At 49.6% G+C, this 19005-nt stretch overlaps 1 protein-coding gene across 3 annotated transcripts; it reads left to right on the forward strand.

The window, feature by feature from the left end:
- The first annotated feature begins 59 nt into the window (after nucleotides 1-59).
- USP20 (ubiquitin specific peptidase 20) lies at nucleotides 60-18170 on the forward strand. 3 transcript variants are annotated; one of them, XM_065853505.2, is made up of 25 exons: nucleotides 60-243; nucleotides 1515-1553; nucleotides 3095-3209; nucleotides 3585-3638; nucleotides 4255-4317; nucleotides 4466-4591; nucleotides 5170-5266; nucleotides 5450-5519; nucleotides 6103-6216; nucleotides 6859-6937; nucleotides 8154-8595; nucleotides 9466-9603; nucleotides 10822-10934; nucleotides 11380-11552; nucleotides 12036-12130; nucleotides 12394-12427; nucleotides 12836-12881; nucleotides 13152-13332; nucleotides 13752-13878; nucleotides 13980-14149; nucleotides 14705-14786; nucleotides 15057-15165; nucleotides 15541-15643; nucleotides 15881-15952; nucleotides 16223-18170. In XM_065853505.2, the coding sequence occupies exons 3-25, from the start codon at nucleotides 3129-3131 to the stop codon at nucleotides 16381-16383; spliced, it is 2730 nt and encodes a 909-aa protein (XP_065709577.1). In that variant the 5' UTR covers nucleotides 60-243; nucleotides 1515-1553; nucleotides 3095-3128; the 3' UTR covers nucleotides 16384-18170. The 3 variants fall into 3 exon arrangements, with proteins under 3 accessions (XP_065709577.1, XP_065709576.1, XP_071673603.1); XM_065853504.2 differs by lacking the exon at nucleotides 60-243 and adding an exon at nucleotides 496-630; XM_071817502.1 differs by lacking the exons at nucleotides 60-243; nucleotides 1515-1553 and adding an exon at nucleotides 2717-2736.
- The last annotated feature ends 835 nt before the right edge of the window (nucleotides 18171-19005 follow it).

The raw sequence follows: 19005 nt of genomic DNA on the forward strand, positions 1-19005 counted from the left end.
ACGCCACAGCCCCGCGACGAAGCCGGGCGGCGCCCTTCGTCCGCCAGCACCGCGCCCGGGCAGGCGCCGCGGGCCCCGCACGTCCCGGCCTTCGCTCCGCCGGCGGGGCCGAGAGCCCTGGTGCCCTGAGTCATCGTTACCGATGCGACCCCGTGCCAGCGACAGGGGTCGCTGTGTTCATGGCAGCCCCGACCAAGCAGCCTCCACCGCCCGCGGGTGTCTCAGAGACGCCACAGAGAAAAGGTGCGGTGGGCAGCGCTTGTCACACACCCGTGTTTGAAAACCCGCCCTGTCCCGCAGCACGCGGCTGCACCGCACCGAGCTGCCGCCAACCCCGCCGTGCCCGGACCGCCGTGTCGCTGCCGCCGCGGTTTGCCCCTCCGAAAGCCCCCGCTGATGCCCGTGGGCTACGCCCCCACCGCTCGGGTAACGGCCTCCCCGGGGCCCGCCCCGCCGCCGCCTCCTCCCCGCCCCGGCCCGCCCCTCCCCTCCCCGCCGCTCCGCCGCCGCCTCCCCGCGCTGCTCGGGGCGCCGCGGCCCTTCCCCGCGCCGGGCCCAGGGCGCGGCCTACCCGGTGCCGGCCTGAGGCGCGACCGCGGCGGGGGCGGCGGCGCCCCGAGCATCCCGCAGGTGAGAGGGGGCGGCGGGGCCGGGGGCGGTTGGGCCTCGGGCCGGGGCTCGGCACGGCCGCTCCGCCGCGTCGGGCCGGGGATGATGCAGCAGCGGCGGCTCGGAGGCTCCGGGCCGGCTCCCCCCGGGGTCCCGCGGTGCCCGGGCCTTGTTCGGGGCGACAGCGGCTCCTGCGACCCCCGGAGTGGGACCTGCGGGGCGACTCGTCCTGCCCAAATCCGGCTGCGTGGGGGGATATTTGTGTTCAACTTCAATCTTGGCAGCTGTAGCATCTGTTGGGAGAGAACTTGTATTTTGGGGGCCCGCTGTGCCTGAGGAGCGGTGTAGCAGGGCAAAGGGGGAGTCCCAGAAGGTGTTTTTCTTTTAAAAGCTAAATCTGTAGGTGTGCCGCTAGTGATCCACTAAGAAATCTGTGTTAAAACCTGGTTTCCATTGCCTGTTCTACATAAAACACCTGGCTTTCCAATACGTGGTGCGGTACATTCAGCAAACTGTCAGAAGCGCCAGGTTTCTGGTTCTTGTCAGTAAGCCAGTTAGTAAATATTTGAGTGTAAAATGTTGCTAATAACAGCTTCAGACACTCCTTTATCTTGGTAGGTTATGCAAGATGAGCAAGCAGACCTGCTGGTTGTTTTGTGGATGAACAGTACAAAGATTATTTGTACAAACAGTTACTCGGCACATTGTGAATCTACGTGTGTTCCTGACAGCTGGCCCTAGCTCTGGTGCAAGACCACACACTTGTTCTAAGCAAAAAGCAAACCCAGAGAAATGTGTTGCTGTAGAAGGCAGAGAAAGGGATTTGGCAGCAATTTAAGCAACTGAAAGTAGGTTGCAGTTACCGTGGAATTGTTTTGACATGGTCGTGTTCTGTTCTTCCACAGCGGTGCGTGAGAAAGACAGGCCAAAGGACTTGTTCTAAGGTAACTCCTTTTCCCATTGTACACGGCGCATTTAGAGAATCACCGTTAAGCTTTCTGGGAGTGCTTTTATTAAACTCCTGCTTTCCTGAGCAGCATCTGTGAGCTGTGTGCGCCAGCTAAAGCTCTTCAGGCAGGTGGGAAGGCTGGGATTGAATATTGAACCTTTTCTGATGCGTTCAGTTGGGGCGGAGAGGTGAAAATGAGCTTTTCCTGGTTTTGTTCAGAAAGGGAAGCCCTGGGTGGGAAGATCAGCATTTCAGTGCTGGAAAGCTGAAAGGCATGGTTTATAATTTTGAGTAGAAGGGTGGTTCCAGGGAATGCACTAAAACCGTCCACATCCACAAGAGTGTATGTAAGTGTGCTCCAAAACGGGTTGCCAGTTAGCTTCAGCTGGTGCAGATAAGGGGAGTTAATTTTAAAACAACATTTTGTTCATTAGGTTTCCTGGGAAACAACTTCTGGGAAAGGAATAAGAAATCAGGGAAGGTTAACTAGCCAACAAGGCATTGATTTTTTTAATATATTTTAATTGGACCAGCTGATGCATCTGGGAAAAGGGGTCGGTTTTGAGGAAGGAACTGGGAGCCTGAAAGTGTCCCAGTTTTATGCGTTAGTCAAAGATACTGCGCTCTTGTCACTCGTCTTTTAATCAGTATATGTTACATGATACTATTTTGCATTTCAGTGAAGCTGCATGAAAATGCCCCGTTGTTTGTTAAGCATCTCTTCACAGGTTCTGAGATCCTGGTTACAACCACTGTTGTGTTTTCTAGCATGCAAATATGATTCCTTCCCCCTCCCGTTTTGCTTTGCTTTTCCAGTTCAGTTTATTCAGTTCCAAAGAGTGCTGGGAAAACATTGTTATAGAATTACCCTTGCAGTTCGTTTTCTGCCAAAGCGAGGTGCTAGGCAAGCTTTTCAGCTCCCAAGATAAGTGTTGCTGATATAGCTTGTTTGTCCTTTTTTTTCAATCTCTCCCCGCTCTCAGTGATTCGGACAAGATAACACTGGGAATTCTTTCAAATGTCCTCAAAAGGTGAAAACAACAGACTTTAGCAATGATGCTGCTGGAGTTCTTAACATCGAGTTCATCAGAATTTTCCACTTTTATTGCAGCGATGTGGGCTTTTCATATCTGCTTCGTTTCCAGCCAGTAGTAATAATCTGGATCCTGGTCTGTGTCGTTAGTATCACTTATCTTCTTTTTTCTTTACCAGCCACAAGTGATGTTACTTACTTATGCTATGCTTAAGAAACAGAAACTCTTTTAATCTCCTTTTTTATAGCTGCATGTCACTGAGACGTTTGAAGTCTCCCATTGTGTTCCTCGCTTACTAACGAGACCACAATGCAGCCACTCGGCAGTGGGTGAGAACCGAGCGAGCTAATGCCACTGGCTCCACATTTAGATTTGACTTGATCTCTTTGTCCCTCTAAAATGAATATTGTAATCTCTAATATACAAAACACGCTCATTTATCTTCTTAACAATCTGTGAGAGCAAATCTGACATGCAGCTGAAAGGAACTATCTTGTCCTAGGAAAACACCCCCTGGCAGGTGAGCGTTGGTGAAAATGGGGGATACAAGAGACATCTGTCCTCACCTGGACTCCATCGGAGAGGTGACCAGGGATGATCTGCTGCTCAAATCCAAGGTACGAGGTGTTCTGGTTGTCAGCCCTTTCCCTTTTTGCTATTGTGTATGGGTTTGCATGTTTGTTTTTCCAAGAAAATGGTGGCTGTCTCCACAAAGGAGAGGCAGAAACTCCTCTTCCACTGCTGATGGGCCCTGCACTGGCCGTCGTCAATCCCGTCTGATCTATTTCTGTCATTTTATCCTGCTCAAATGTGTCACTTATCTAAAACGCTGCAAAGTGTGTATTTAATTGGCAGCGTGGTATTAACAAATGAAATACCGTGAGCTGCAGGTTGGCGAGGCCTGTTTTACAGAGACCTTTCCCACTCTTGAAGGACTAAGTTACTGAAAAACAAAACAAGCAAACCAACCTTCTTGTATCATGAATATGCAGGGAACTTGCCAGTCTTGTGGAGCTGTGGGACCAAATCTCTGGGCTTGTCTTCAGGTAAAAATGGCTTGCTGTTTGTGTACATGATATGGTGGGACTTCTCTCTAATATATATAATAAAAAAGAGTGGGAAGCAAAGAGGGGGTTCACAGTGGAATGGATTCCAAGGAAAGGAAAGGAATGGACTCCCTAGATTAAATGCTAATGCTGTCAGAATATGTCACACTCCTTGGAGGTGATTCCCCTGGTAGGCCCAAAAGGAATGAATGAAATTCCCAGCACTGACTGTTGGCTGGTCCTGCCTCTGCTGGCACCTGGGCAGGGAGGCACGTGTGGCATGAAGGAATGACAAGGGACACATGGGTGGGCTGGGCAGTTTATTTTCACCCTGGAATGTCCAGACGGTTTGAGACTGCTCCGATGAGCTGCCCATTGGAGCAGTTGCCTTGGAATGGGGCCTTTATGTGGGTGCAAACCTGGTTCCAGGTTTTCTTTCTTAAACCAAGCAATTCCCATTTCCCCTCTTATTCTGGGCCCTGAATAAGAAGCAGGTTAGAAAGCGGGCAGGACCAGTTCTGAAGCTGCAGCTGTTGATGGGACTGGAGCTGGAGAGTTTTTTGTGAAGGGTCTAATTTGTTGTGCCCATTTTACCTTTGTTGTTTTCCCTCACTAGATCGGTTGTCCCTATGTTGGCTGTGGGGAATCCTTTGCTGACCACAGCACACTTCATGCACAGGTGAGCTTTTCTCTGTTGTCCATCTTAACACAGACAGACTTGGATTTTTCCCATTACCTGCTCCTCCTTCACCCCGTTGCGGTAGTTCGGTGCTTCAGCTTGAGCTGGCTGTCAAATGAGATCCGTTATTTCACCTTTTAATTGTTAGGCCAAAAAGCACAACCTGACGGTGAACCTGACGACTTTCCGCATCTGGTGTTACGCTTGTGAGAAGGAGGTGTTCCTGGAGCAGCGGCTGGCAGCGCAGGCACCGCCGCTGAAGTTCGCGGAGCCGGTGGGTCTGTGTTACAGCCTGGCAGGGTTGAACGCTTGGCAGGAGTTTTGTTTTCCTGTTGCAAAATGAGCCAAGTGGTTCTGCTATTGTCCAGGCTTCTGTTGTGAAAGGAGCTCTTCCACTGGAAGGGGCTACTGGTAGTCAGAGGACCAACAGCTTTGTCTTACAGGCTCTCCCAGCAAGGAGACTTCCAGACAACTTGAATATCCATTTTGACTTATTTTTAACATTTTCTAGCTGCCTCCCTGGGGTGTCTCTTGCTGGGAGGAACCTCAACAGCTGTCACACCTTCATTTTCAGTGCTTGGCCCATGGAAATTGTAGCTGTCAGACCAGAAACACACGTCCTTGTGACACTGCTGCATATTCCTGATGCCGCTCTGACCATGGGTACTGGAAGCAGCAGTGGTACTATTTCCACTCTGTCCTTGCCTTAGTGAGAAGGGTAGACAGTGCAACTGGTTCTCTCTCCAGAGTGCTTTCTTTAAAGGCTGCCTCGATTTATGTGTAAGACAATCCTTCTCACAACTCATCTTTTAAAGCCTCTCACCGATGCTTATTTCTCTGTCCTGAATCCAGGATTCTCCATTGCCTGCTCACCCTTTGAAAGCTGTTCCAATTGCCGTGGCCGATGAAGGTGAATCTGAATCCGAGGATGATGATTTGAAACCAAGAGGTAACTCTGCAGCGAGTTGGTGAAAGGGCTGCCAGGGTAACTCTGCGATCCTTAGGACCTGCATGGAGAGGTTCCTAGGAGCAGAGACTGCCTAGAAAGGGCTGAATTCCCTCTCCTTTGGGGAGGAAGGTAGAAAGCGGTGCTTCTGGAAAGTGTTTCATGCCTGTCTTGTTTGTGCTTTAGGCCTTACTGGAATGAAAAATCTTGGGAACTCCTGCTACATGAATGCAGCACTTCAGGCTCTCTCTAACTGGTAGGCACTAGGGCCTTTCAGCAGAGTCTTTACTGGACTTCACTAAGTATCAAAAGTGGTGCCTCTGACCTGAGATCTTCAGAGTCTTGCAAAGAAACATTGGCCAGGCCAGGTACATTAAAAATGTAGTGTTTACTCAGGGCAACAGGAGTTTTACAGCAGGAAACCGAATGAATAGCCAGCTTGTGGCTACATAGAAGACTCGTGTTTAGATGAGCGCTGGAAGTAAAACTTCGTCGTTTCTGTTGTTATGGAAATGTATTTGTTGCATGGGAAGGCATGTCACATCTATTCTCCCCAGTGATACCCTTCTGACAACCAATATCCTAAAATATTCTCTAGACATCCCACCGAGAACTAATTCCAGGGTCTCTTGTCTGTGCTGGGAACAGATTCAGATCAGCCTTTTTCATTTGTTTCAAGTTAGGAGTCATTTCTCCATTTGGAATCACTTCTGCCCTCGATTTAAAACCAGTATCTTAAGCATGCTTTCAAAAGGCATGCATTTATGTTTTGATAAACCCTTAAACAGAAGCAAAGGAGAAATTTCTGTGCTCTAAATTTTTCTCTTTTTTCCTTGTAGCCCACCTCTCACACAGTTTTTTCTGGAATGTGGGGGACTGGTCCGTACAGATAAGAAACCAGCACTGTGCAAAAGCTACCAGAAGCTGGTGTCTGAGGTTTGGCATAAGAAACGGTGAGTGGTCACCCCCTAATCTGATCTGGGCAGGTTCCATACTCAGCTTAGTTCTGAAGTCTGCAATGAGGAAATTTGATCTTCAGGGATCAGTGCATCATCTAAGTTGGTTCAAACCCAGGAATCTAAATGGCACTGCCTGTTTGTTTTATGTTAGTTGTTAATAAGGGGTAAATAAGATATAGAGCAAAAGTGACCTGTGTCTTTCTGGAAGAGAACGCTGTGGCCTTTAAAGCGATATAATGTCATTTTCTATTGGTTTTGGTTTACCTCATTTACTGGGTGACCAACCCACCCAGATTTTGAGACAGACATGGTGCTGCAAAATCAAACCAACTAATGAACTGCAAACCCCTGCTCTGGAAAGAATCACTTGAGACAATTCAAAGCCTGGACAGAGCTTTAAGTTACATGTGCTCTAGGGAGATTCTCTCAGGAAGGACAGACGGAAAGGCCTGCAAGATGTTTTCTGTCTGTTAATTTGTATGTCAGCCAGCTAATAGAGAAATACATGCAGGTGCATAATTGTTATATCTTTTGTCCTCTTTAACTAGTTACCACACCCTGTTCTGTTGCTTATTAGACAAATTGGCTCCAGGCCTGATAAGCAAACTTCTTCCTTTGTTGTTCGTATCTCAACAGCCCGAGTTACGTTGTTCCAAGCAGCCTATCCCATGGAATCAAACTCGTCAACCCCATGTTCCGAGGTTACGCACAGCAGGTGAGGCCTCAACAAAAACCCCATCATTCCAGAGCTAATGGGATTGTTCCGTGTCGGTGTTAGTGATCGGAGGGAGCACTGGGGCGGGATTGAGGAGACCTGGGTTCTCTGCCTCTGGCTTGCTGCTACCAAACCGATGCATTTTCCTCTGCCAGCTGAAAATACAATGGTCACCTCCTTTATAAAGGGCTTTGAGATCTATTGATACGTGCTGTGTGAGAGTTAGGTGTTATTTATTCATGGCAGAGCTGGGAAACCTGGATACATCTGTTCCAAAAACGTTAAATAGATGAGTGTTCTATATTCTTTTCTAGGGATTTACAGCAAACTGAAACTTATTTAAAGATACTATCTTTTTTCCTTTGAAGTTTTTTTTAGCCTATCTCTCGTGTTAACTGTTCAGAATGAAATGTAAATGTCAAAACTATGATTAGAAAATGTACAAAAGAAGTGACGGTAGGACAGTACATCTAAACTGTGATACTGAGAGGAAGTCAAAACAGAGGATAAAAATAATGATTAACGAAACAACTTTTATATTCATCTTTGATGTGAAGCACGTTGGATTGGAAAACTCTCAGCTGTAAAGAGATAAAGTTGAAAAGAAGACAGGGCAGGCTAAAAGCCAAACTTCCATAAAATAACAGAAACATCATAATTAACTTTCTGGAGTTGTCAAAATACCAAGATGCTTTCCAGCAGGTCCTTTGAAGCCAACTTAGCAGCTCTTGTACCACGTATTATACATGTAGGAGCTTGTACCGTGACTGTATAGTCTCTGGTTTCTGGTTCCATTCCCTATTTATTAAAGATTTTAATCTTCCCTATTTAAGAGAGAGAGATTGCCATAAGCAGAAGTCAGTGTTCATGAAATCTGTCTAGTGGATAAGAGTCTGTTCTCTGCGGCCTGCTGTCTTCATTAGGCTTCTCATTGTCTCTCACCTCTTATCAGTCATAAACCCTTGATAAATAAGCTCATGCTTTGCCTGCAGCTGCTTTTTGGCTTCTCAGTGTCTTTCAGCTGAAGATGTTCAGATAAAAATTGGGCCTTTTATCAGTTAGGGGTTATAAAATGTTTACCTTTGCTTTAGCAGGGTCTCCTGTGTTGCCAAGGTCCCTGACCTTTGTGGGCAGCACTGCGAGGCTGCAAGTGGAGCCGTCTCTTCCTTTGCCCCCTTTCTGGGTGGATACTAACAGGGGATTGCTCCTGTTTCAGGACACTCAGGAGTTCCTGCGGTGCCTGATGGATCAGCTCCACGAAGAACTGAAGGAACCAGTTGTTGCAGAGACGAGAGATTTGGATACGAGTGACCAAGATGACAAGCGGGAGGGTGACCGAAGTCCCTCTGAGGACGAGTTCCTCTCCTGTGACTCCAGCAGCGACAGGGGCGAAGGAGACGGGCAGAGCCGGACCACAGCGAGCACGGGCAGCGGCTCCTTGGCAGAGACAGAGCTGTTGATCCAGGACGAAGCAGGGAGAGGGATCTCTGAGAAAGAGAGGATGAAGGACAGAAAGTTCTCCTGTGGCCATCGGCGCAGCAACTCGGAGCAGGTGGATGAGGACGCGGATGTTGACACCACCATGATGCTGGTTGATGGCAGAGCCTCCCCCGAGATGCTCCCAGCTCCCCGGCCCGCCAGCCCTTGTAGGACACCAGGTATAAACCTCTTCCAGTCGTGTCATTTGTGAGAAGACATTCTCATCCTTCACACTGGCAAAAAACACATAATGTGACTGTTCTTTCTATGAGTTTCAAGAGATTTTGCATTCAAGACTTTATTCCGTGTCCCTGGCAGTGGTTCTGCCTTTGTGTGTGATTGCTCCTGTAAGAAACCAGAATGCGTGAGCCACGGAGCTGCTCAGCCGGGCTAAACTGCTCTGGGGCTGAGTAGAGGTTACATCCTGAAGGCAGCGATAGCTGCCCTGCCAAACCTGCAAACACTGCATTTATGCCTTTTCCTAATTGAAGAGAAAGGTTTTCTATGTGTACATTGCTTTATCTCAGAGACTGACCTGGGGAAATAGCTGTGGAAGTCTGTATTTGTTAATTTGTGGGCTTTGTAGAGAGAACAGGGACATACACAGTTTGTGCATTTCTGCGTCTTAGGGAAAAGAAAAGAGCAGCAGTTAAGACGTAGGTGTGGAGTCACCTCAAACTGAGCATATCCGATCTTTCAGCACTTCTTTATGTAAGAGTCCTACTGTGCCAACTGGCACTGGAGACAGCAATGCTCTTTGTGTGGATGAGCGATACAGGAGCAAGCTGTAAAACCTAATTAGTCATAAGTGTGAAAAACTGACGCGTTGGGTTGGTGTGTGTTGTTGGGTTGTTTTTAAATATAATTATTAGCTGTTCAGTACACTTATCCATGCACTGAGCTGCATCTGCCAGCGTGTGCGAGTCGGACAGTTAATACACTGAACTTGGGAAAGACGCTGGAATGCAGAGCTGGGCTGACATTGACTGCAGTAGCGTTGCCTTTTGTCAGTGGGATTTTCACCAGCGCCTCCCTGTTTTCCCAAACAGAACCTGACAACGATGCCTACGTGCGCTGCTCCTCGCGCCCCTGCAGTCCGGTCCACCACGATGTGCACTCCAAGCTCTCCAGCAGCCCTCCGCGCTCCAGCCCTGCCAGGCTCGGCCCTTCCTACGTCCTCAAGAAAGGTAGAGCCGAGGGGTGTGGGAGCAACGGGGAGCGCGTAGAGGAGCAGGGGTTCATTTACAGAAGAGAGAAGGAATTTGTCATGATTGCTGATAAACAGTTGTAAAAAGTGCTGATTCCCGTGGACATCAGCGCTTTCTAAAATAGCACTAGGCAAAAACTACAGTAAACCTGCAGTTAAAGTCAAGCTCTAGGCACAACTGATGTTCTGGTATGTCCTAATATTGGAGCCTCAAATGATTTCCACGTGTGCATCTTCACGCTGTGTTTGTTATTAATAACATGGCTGTGAAGTGCCAGGCACAAGCTCTGCCCCTGTAGTGGAGTGTGGGGATGTGTAAACATTTGTCTGCCAGACTTGCATTTCATAGTGTGTGGGCCAAAGAACTGTACGATGATGTTACCAAGCGAGAGCTTCCTGCCTCTTAGACATCCTGGGCTCACAATAACAGAATTAAGGCTGCAGATGTCAGTCCAGTGCTGGGAGCATCGTGAGGCTTCAGAGCAGAGCCTGCCTTCTGTTGTTATCAAACTGGGCTCTTCATCCCAAGCAAATTGCAAAATGAAATCCCTCAGCGTTGCGTAGCCCGCAAACACAATGGCATGTGGTCGTACCGCTGTCCCTACAGCTGCTCAATAATGACATTCTTTCCTCAGCCGCATCCCAGCCCCTTGGCTGAGGTCAGCACAGCCACAGATGTTCTGGCTGGATAAAAAGCTCTCTGTCTCCGTGCACGTGTGCATGGGGAGAGGGTTTGTTATTAAACAGAACTGGGTGTTTGGCCCGTCCCTGCTGTGGGGAGTCCTCTCCGGTGCAGGACACTTGGGAACACATGGTAAATGTCAGAGGGGAGAAAACAAACAAAAGCACACAGGCAGGTGAGAGGGGAGAGGAAGCATAAAGCTTAGAGGAAGATGTTGCAAGACCTCAGAAAAGCAAGGACTGTCTGTGGCAGGGCCAGACTTCTGAACGTGTAGTAAGAGGATGGAGATGGGATTCACAGTGAGGCAATTTCTGCCTGTAGAAAGACAGCATCTTGGTGTTGGTTCAGTTTGCTACGTCCCGCTTCCTTGTGCCACCCAGAGCTGCATGGGCTCCAGTGTCTCACTGGCATGCAAGTGGCTTGTCCTGCATTCTTCTTGTGTGGCTGCATGATTCTACTGAGCTGGGATGCTAGGAAGGAGCTGCTATGTGATGGGCTTCCCTGTCTGTGTTTCAGCCCAGATGCAGGCTTCTGGGAAAAAGAAGAAAGAACTTCGCTATCGCAGTGTGATTTCTGACATCTTCGACGGCTCCATTCTCAGCCTGGTGCAGTGCCTCACCTGTGACAGAGTGAGTCTTCCGGCGGCTGTCGGTCAAAGAGCACGGTCTTCTGACTCCTAGATCTCGTAGGGAGTGGTGCTCCCATTTCCGAACGCTGTGGGATGCAGTAGCCCTGCTAAAATGACGACAGGTGGATGGTGAGGGAGATGTGAGAAACCTGCCTGCCAAGAAGTTGTATTCTCTGCAGCGCTCTGTTTACTTATCTGTGTTACTGAGTTGACCTGGCAATGTCACATTCACATTAGAAAACTGATTCCAGTGCTACAAAACCCATGACAAAAGTCATCCTGCTGACAGCAGTAAAGAATAATTAGCCAGAGTGAGTTGCTCTTGCTGCCAGCTCAGGTTTCCAGCTTAGACAAAATCCAAGCAGTGACAAAAGGTGCTGAAGGTCAGGTCCCAGCTCCATTACACGCACAGGAAACTCAGACCTCTTCCTCTTGGATATTTCCAGGTTTCTACGACAGTGGAGACATTCCAGGACCTGTCGCTCCCAATCCCAGGGAAGGAGGACTTGGCCAAGCTGCACTCTGCCATCTACCAAAACGTGCCAGCCAAGACGGGGACATGTGGGGACAACTACGCCTCGCAGGGCTGGATCGCTTTCATCATGGAGTACATCCGCAGGTGGGCTCCCTGGGCGGGATCTCTTTTTCCAGGGGTTTTCTGGGCAGTGCTGGGAGGCAGCTGTCCCGAGCCGAGGTGTTGACAGCAGAACCTCAATTGTAACCATTCCCTGGACAACAGTCAGTGATACTCGCAGGTCTCTGAACCTTTTCATGTCAACCAGTTCCTGCTGTTCCTCTTGTTCCGTCATACACCTTGAGATCTCGTGTGCAGCCGATAACCCCTCACTTCTGCCTTTTGCTTTTCTGCCTTTAACTTTGCCTTCTAGAGCAAATTCATTCTTAGTGTAGTTTTCCAAATCAGTTTGAGCAGTCACAGTAGGAATATCGGCTGAGAGAAATCCTGCTTTCCCTGCTCCTCTGGGAGGTGTGATGAGCTTAGGACCTACAGCTAAAAGGAAACCCATCATCCATTTGGGGATTTGTATGCCAAAGCACCCAACTACTATTTTGTGTATAACTCTAAATCCCCTCTCCCATGCAGATTCGTGGTGTCCTGTATCCCTAGCTGGTTTTGGGGTCCTGTTGTGACGCTGGAGGATTGCCTTGCTGCCTTTTTTGCAGCCGATGAGTTGAAGGGTGAGTTTTCTTCAGTGCGGTCTGACAGCACAAAACAAGGAAAACCACATAGAGGGGTATTTCACATGCAGTTTGGGGCAGATTAAACCTGGAAATCCTGTCTCATCCTTTCACTTAGAGACTGGCAGTACCGCAAGCTGGCAGTTCAGCATCTCTGAGCAGGAGCGAGTTTCCCACCTGCTATGGGGTGCTGCTTTTCCATTATGAATCGGGGTCTTGTGCTCTGAGCAACTGCATAATGGCTTTCTTCTCTTCGTCTACAGGAGACAACATGTACAGCTGTGAACGATGTAAAAAGTAAGTTTGCATTCTCTGTATTGTGTTGCATTCCTGGTATTTTATTTTCCTAGACTGCTGTCAGACATTTTGCTGTGCCCTCCGCATGGATGTTCCTTCTGCTGAGTCACAAGTACAACCTGCCCTGCCCTTAACGTCAGAGTTCTGGTCTTGAGAGTCACTGATGGCAGATGGGAAAAGTGCTGGGCTTGGGGGACAAGAACAGGGATGTGCTTGGCAGTAATGAGGCTATTGAAGAGGAGACATCACAAGCTGCTCATGCCGTGCTTCATTTGGGAGGGATGCTGCAAAGAGCTGGAATTTATTGCTGCTGGAATTCAGGATTTGTCTTAGATTTCAAAGCAAGCAAGAGCCCTTTTGGCATCCCTTTGCTTTAGAGATTGCTCACAGTTTCTTTTTCTCCCCCAGACTGCGGAATGGAGTAAAGTACTGCAAAGTCCTCCGGCTGCCAGAGGTGAGTAAAAGCACCTTGTTTCCTAGTTTTCTTTCAGCAGCTGCTGAGGAGGTCAGGAAGTTAGAGTTAGAACAGAGGAGCAGTTTGGTGTGGTGTCACAGTCCTGTATCTAGACCAGAAGAGCCTTTCCCATCCTAAATGGATGAGCCAGCAGGATTCATGACTAACAGGCGAAGAACTTTTGCAAAGATCTGGCACTGAGATGTGCTGTTTAATCAGAATACCCATGGTAAAACTGCACTTTGGTGTTCTCTGTCTTTGATCTTTCAGATCCTTTGCATCCACTTGAAGCGGTTCCGGCACGAGGTGATGTATTCCTTCAAGATCAACAGCCACGTCTCCTTCCCCTTGGAAGGGCTGGATCTGCGACCTTTCCTGGCCAAGGAATGTGTCTCCCAGATCACCACCTACGATCTCCTGTCCGTCATCTGTCACCACGGCACAGCAGGCAGTAAGTGCTTCTGTGAGCAGGAGTGAGACGAGCAGGAGCAAAGCAAAGTGTGTTTCCAGGACCAGTGTAAGACCTGCCCCCTCCATTCCCAGGCTCGCTCAGCCTCCTCTGCCCTTTGAAAAGTGAACCCAACAGATTCAGACAGATCCCCTGATCCCCTGCAGCTGTTTCAGCCTCACCACAGGGTTGGCTCAAACCCTTTCCCCATGTTCAGTCTCACTGAGAGGCCCTTTCCAAGGAAGGCAAATCAGGCTGGCAGTGCCTGGCTCCCAGCCCCTGCAAATCTTGCCTGAACAGGAATTACCAGTTGGCTTTCTTTTTGGTCTCTCTCCGTTCTTTACCAGCAGCCAACCCAGTTAGCGCTGCTGACGTTATCCCAGGCCTCCCCGCTCCCAGCAGCGCTGCGTGTTCTGTTACAGGTGGGCACTACATCGCCTACTGCCAGAACGTCATCAACGGCCAGTGGTACGAGTTTGATGACCAGTATGTCACCGAAGTCCACGAGACCGTGGTACAGAACGCAGAAGCCTACGTCTTGTTCTACAGGTGATGCTGCAGCCCCTTGCTGGCTGCACAATACCTAGAAATGTGTTTGGAAAACTAAGTTTTCAGGAATTGCTTATTCTCTCTTCCTTTCCCTCCTAAAGGAAAAGCAGCGAAGAGGCCGTGCGGGAGCGTCAGAAAGTTGTGTCCCTCGCCAGCATGAAGGAGCACAGTTTACTGCAGTTCTACATCTCTCGAGAGTGGCTCAATAAATTCAACACCTTTGCCGAGCCTGGTCCCATCACCAATCACACCTTCCTGTGCGCCCACGGAGGTGAGGCGGGGTCTGGGAACCGCGGCTCCCAAACGCTCCAGCTGCAGCGGGATCCGCTTCCTCGGCAGAACCTCCAGCCCCTGCAGGGAGGGATGAGACAATCGCCCCTTGTCCTGCTGGTCAGAGGCCCGGAGGGATCTGTAGTGCTGGGAAACAACAGTTTTCAGTTCTGTTTGTTTTTATAAACAAACCTGTAGGAAGCAGATAAAGCAGCGTTTATGTGTGATACCCTGGGAGCAACGTTGGCCTTTAGTGTTTGGAGAACGGAGCATGTGCTACTGAAGAGAGCTGGTACCGCGTTTTACTGTTCTGCTGCCTCACCTGTCATGCTGGGGAGCCCTTACATTTATAAATCACCAATTGGAAACGAAGCACTTGATTAGAAATCGCGGCTGTGAATTGAGAAACCTCCACAATTAATGAACTGTTTTCCATTAGCAGAGGAAGCAGGTTCTGGAATCTGAGTTTTCAGCAAGGAAGATCTTCCCTTATTTGTGTCTTTACCCAGCAACAATGAGTTCCCTGATTAACTCTCCCTCTTCCTTTCCTCTGCAGGGATCCCTCCTAACAAGTACCACTACATCGACGACCTGGTTGTGATTCTGCCCCAGAATGTGTGGGAATATCTCTACAACAGGTGAATATGGCCTCTTCATTCTTCTTCCCAAAGAGTTTTGGTTTTTCTTTCACACCTTGGGCAGCGATGGAGACACAAGCCCGTCCCAGGGCACCCGAAAGGAACGCAGTAGTTGGTGCAGACTGGCAAAGATGTGTGTTTGGTAGAGCCTCCTAATCTAAACCAAAATGATCAATATCAGTGCATTGTCCCAGGGCAATACTGTAGGGTTTGGGGCTGGGAGGCATTTCCATTCTGCAATTCTCCATTCCACTCCATTTCTGTGCCCAGGTTTGGGGGCGGCCCTGCTGTGAACCATCTGTACGTGTGCTCCATTTGCCAAGTGGAGATCGAAGCGCTGGCCAAACGCAGGAGAATCGAAATCGACACCTTCATCAAGGTTCGTACGGGAAGCATCTCACAGCAACGGCAGGAGGTGGGAGATGGAGACCTGTCACAGACAGGGGAAAACTCTTGCCCCTGTTTCCCAGAACATGATCTGCAGCATGGCCAGGAGGTTGATCGGGGGTTCCCTGGTGCTGACAGCATGGGGAGGGGCAGCTGGAACCCGATAACACGTGTGTGACTGCACACACACCAAGTCTGAAACCATCCTGGTCTCTTGCTTGCTCTACTGAGCAGGAACAGGTTGGGAGGAAGGTGGTAGAACTATAAGGTCGCCTTCTGAAGGGCAGCAAGGCTGCCTTACAGTTAACAGAAGGGGCTCCTCCTGAGTTAAATCCCTCCTGCATGTCTCTGTTCTCTGCTCTCCCAGCTGAACAAGGCGTTCCAGGCAGAGGAGTCTCCAAGCGTCATCTACTGTATCAGCATGCAGTGGTTCCGGGAGTGGGAAGCCTTTGTCAAGGGGAAGGATAACGGTAAGAAGCCCGAGACCTCTGGAGTTTGTTCAGGGTGAGAGGTAGAATGGAAACAAGTGTGGCTGGTGCAGCTCCCCAGTGAGCGCCCAACCGGTGTGACTGGAGGCCGAGCAGAGTCCAGACACCAGCACGCTGGCCTGCGGGGCAGGGCGGAAATAACAAGAGACCTACTTGGGAAACAAGCAGAATGTGGTGGCGATCAGAATGGTTTTTGACACATTTGCTCTCCTCTGACAGAGCCTCCCGGACCGATTGACAACAGCAAGATTGCGCTCACAAAAGCAGGTGGCCATGTGCAAGTGAAGCAGGGTAAGGCTTGTGCTTGCTGTCCTGTCCCTAAAAGGTAGAGGAGAACATATGTGGCTTTCATCTTGTGTTGCTCTTGACTTGGTCTTTACTCAGCATCCGCTGGAGCCCAGCTTCTTAAATAATGTTCCATGTGCTGTCCTCGCTGGGCTCTCCTGCCAAGCCGATAAAGATCACATCTGTATCCTGGTTGTCTCCCAAAACAGCCCTTCCTGCGTTCCTCCTCTGTAACTTTTCTGGCAAAGTTCTGATTGCTGCTGTTGTCCCTTCCAGGTGCTGACTACGGGCAGATTTCCGAGGAGACGTGGATTTATTTAAGCACGCTGTACGGAGGGGGCCCAGAGATCGCCATCAGACAGAACGTGGCCCAGGTCCAAGAACTGGAAAACCTACACGGGGAGCAGAAGATTGAAGCGGAGACGCGGGCTGTGTGAGCTGTGCGGGACGGGGCAGGGAAGGGAATGGCACAGAGATCCGAGTGGGGCCAGAAGGCTGGGGAAGCCTGAGGACTCAAACCTCACCCGTTGTCTGGTACTCGCAGGTGGGTGCAGCTCCCACCACCAGTTCTGGGGAAGGTGGGTTCCTCCACTCACCTTTCACGGGGCTTTGGAGACAGGGGTGGTGCTGGGCGACACCGGGAGAAAAGCAGCTTCTCCGTAATTCACCTCAGGATGATGCTGTGGTGGGAACCTGCAGCCCAGCTTCACCAGGACACAGATTGACCCGAGCCCTCTCCCTGTGGTTGGGTTAAAAACACCAGCGCTCCCAGCTCACCCCCAGTGAACCGAGTCTCTGCTCCTTCGCAGGTCTTGCTTTTGGCACTTTTAAACTCATATGTATAAAGATAATGAAGCGTTATTTATGTTCCCAGCGGGCACTGTTGCAGCATGAGGAACCTGTTATTTGAAGCTAAGCCACAGGGTCTCCCAGTAGTTTTGCGCTGGTGGGGCACATATCACAACTTCCTAGTTTTGTTCTTTGCAACTGAATTTGCAAGAATTAGGTAATCAACTAAGAAATTTTGAAAGAGGCCGTTTCTTTCTTCCCTAGTCCCTAAAGCCACACTGTCACAGGCCTGCAGATTTTAATTTCTCCTTGTATCTGATTTCATGCATTCAGCATCTTTTCAAAGAACAAAGCTGGAAGAGGAACCCTCCTTCCCACTCAAGCTTTATAGCTCTGGGTGTTTGGCTCACAGGGTGTCAGAGCTGTTAATGAGCAGGATTCGTTAGAGCAGGACACAGGACTCCTGGTTCATAACCCCATTCAGAGGGTGTGCGAAGGCTGAGGAGGAGCCCAGATCTTCCTTCACCCAGAGCCTGTTCGGGGCTCACCCCGGGCAGGGGGTTAATTCCATGCTGGGGCTGAACTGATCCAGCCTCAGGCTCTAGAAGCAGCTTTTTAGGAATGAGCTGCTTTCTGCAAACAGGAACCCCCCATGTGCTGAGGCCATTCCGCTTCTCCACACAGATGTCATTTGTGTACACAGTGGCTTATTTAATGAAGAGAAGTAATTTGCTCCCCCATCTACTGCTGCTAACGCAGCCAAGGAGCAGCTAAGAGAGGAATGAAGACAGAAAAGGTTAAAACACTACTTTTCACATCAGGGCTTTGTTCATTTCGTAAGCCAGAAAGAAAATAGTTAAATCTTTGCAAGTGTTTCCCTGCAGTTTATTGGAAGCAGAGCAAGGCAAAGGTGGCCTCTCACAGGCTGGGGAACCAAACTGGGGTTCATGGTGCTGGAACCTGAGTGGTTCCACAGCATCGAGTGTGGCCTTGGTACCAGGGACCTCCTGAGCACCCCATGCAGAAGAGAGGGAGGAGCAGCTGCTCTTTCACTTGGAAAGTAAGAAAGGGTGTCAGAAAGAAAAACATGGCCTTCAGTTTTTCATTTGTTTTTTGTTTAGACCAAATGTTTGCTGCAAACAGCAATTTCTTCTTTAGAAAAGTATCTGTAAATGGATCAACATGTTAATTCTACTATCCTGTTTATTGGATGCTTGTAAATACCCAGCCAGGCCTGAGGGGAGGTCAGAGAATGAGCCACTGTTGGGATTTCTCATTGTCTTAAGCTTCGTTAGCCGCTGCGAGCCCGTAGGCTGCATGTCTGTGTCGTCTGTGCCGTTCCGAGGATGCTGTACAGATTGTTTAAGAACACTCCTGTGCTTCAGTGTCATACTTTGTGCTGAAAATGTGTTACAATAAATACACGTGCATTCAAGCAGCTGAGTGGCTCGGTGCCTGCCCTGTGTGGCCAGAGGGGCTGACAGCTTCCAGGGGTTCATGGTGTTAAGAGAAAGTATTTAAAAGGTTGGGAAAAGTAAAAGAATCCCAACTTCCTGCTGCCAAGAGCCCTTGTGGGGGCAGATCCTGCTGAGCAGCAGCAAGCTGGGGTAGCACAGTTCACAGAATCCCAGAAAGTCAGGGGTTGGAAGGGACCTGGAAAGCTCACCCAGTGCAATCCCCCCATGGAGCAGGAACACCCAGCTGAGGTTCCACAGGAAGGTGTCCAGGCGGGTTTGAATGTCTGCAGAGAAGGAGACTCCACAACCTCCCTGGGCAGCCTGGGCCAGGCTCTGCCACCCTCACCATGAAGAAGTTTCTTCTCAAATTTAAGTGGAACCTCCTGTGTTCCAGTCTGAACCCATCACCCCTTGTCCTATCACTGGTTGTCACCGAGAAGAGCCTGGCTCCATCCTCCTGACACTGTATAGATCCCCTAAACCAAACTGTGCTCCATCAGAGGAGGGCGCCTGCACCTTTCAGCCAGTGCTTAAATTGACTTCCATGTTTCATTTACCCAATTCAGCTGAGTTTGTCTCAGAAAGGCTGAGGTGCTATTCATGACCATCCTTGCTCAGAAAGTAACTTGCAAGGGAAGGAGCTGAAGTTTCATTGAGCTGTTCTGGGTTTCCAGACGAGTTTTCTATCAGGCTGTTGTGTGGCCAAAGGTTTTGTCCCTCATACAACATAATCCACTTCCCGGGTAACACAAGAGCAGCTTCGCTCCCGAGGCCTCAGGAGCCAGCGAGTGACGCTGCACAAGCTGCAGCCTG

Source organism: Patagioenas fasciata, chromosome 20 (genome assembly GCF_037038585.1).
Source record: "Patagioenas fasciata isolate bPatFas1 chromosome 20, bPatFas1.hap1, whole genome shotgun sequence".
Classification (NCBI taxonomy): Eukaryota; Metazoa; Chordata; class Aves; order Columbiformes; family Columbidae; genus Patagioenas; species Patagioenas fasciata.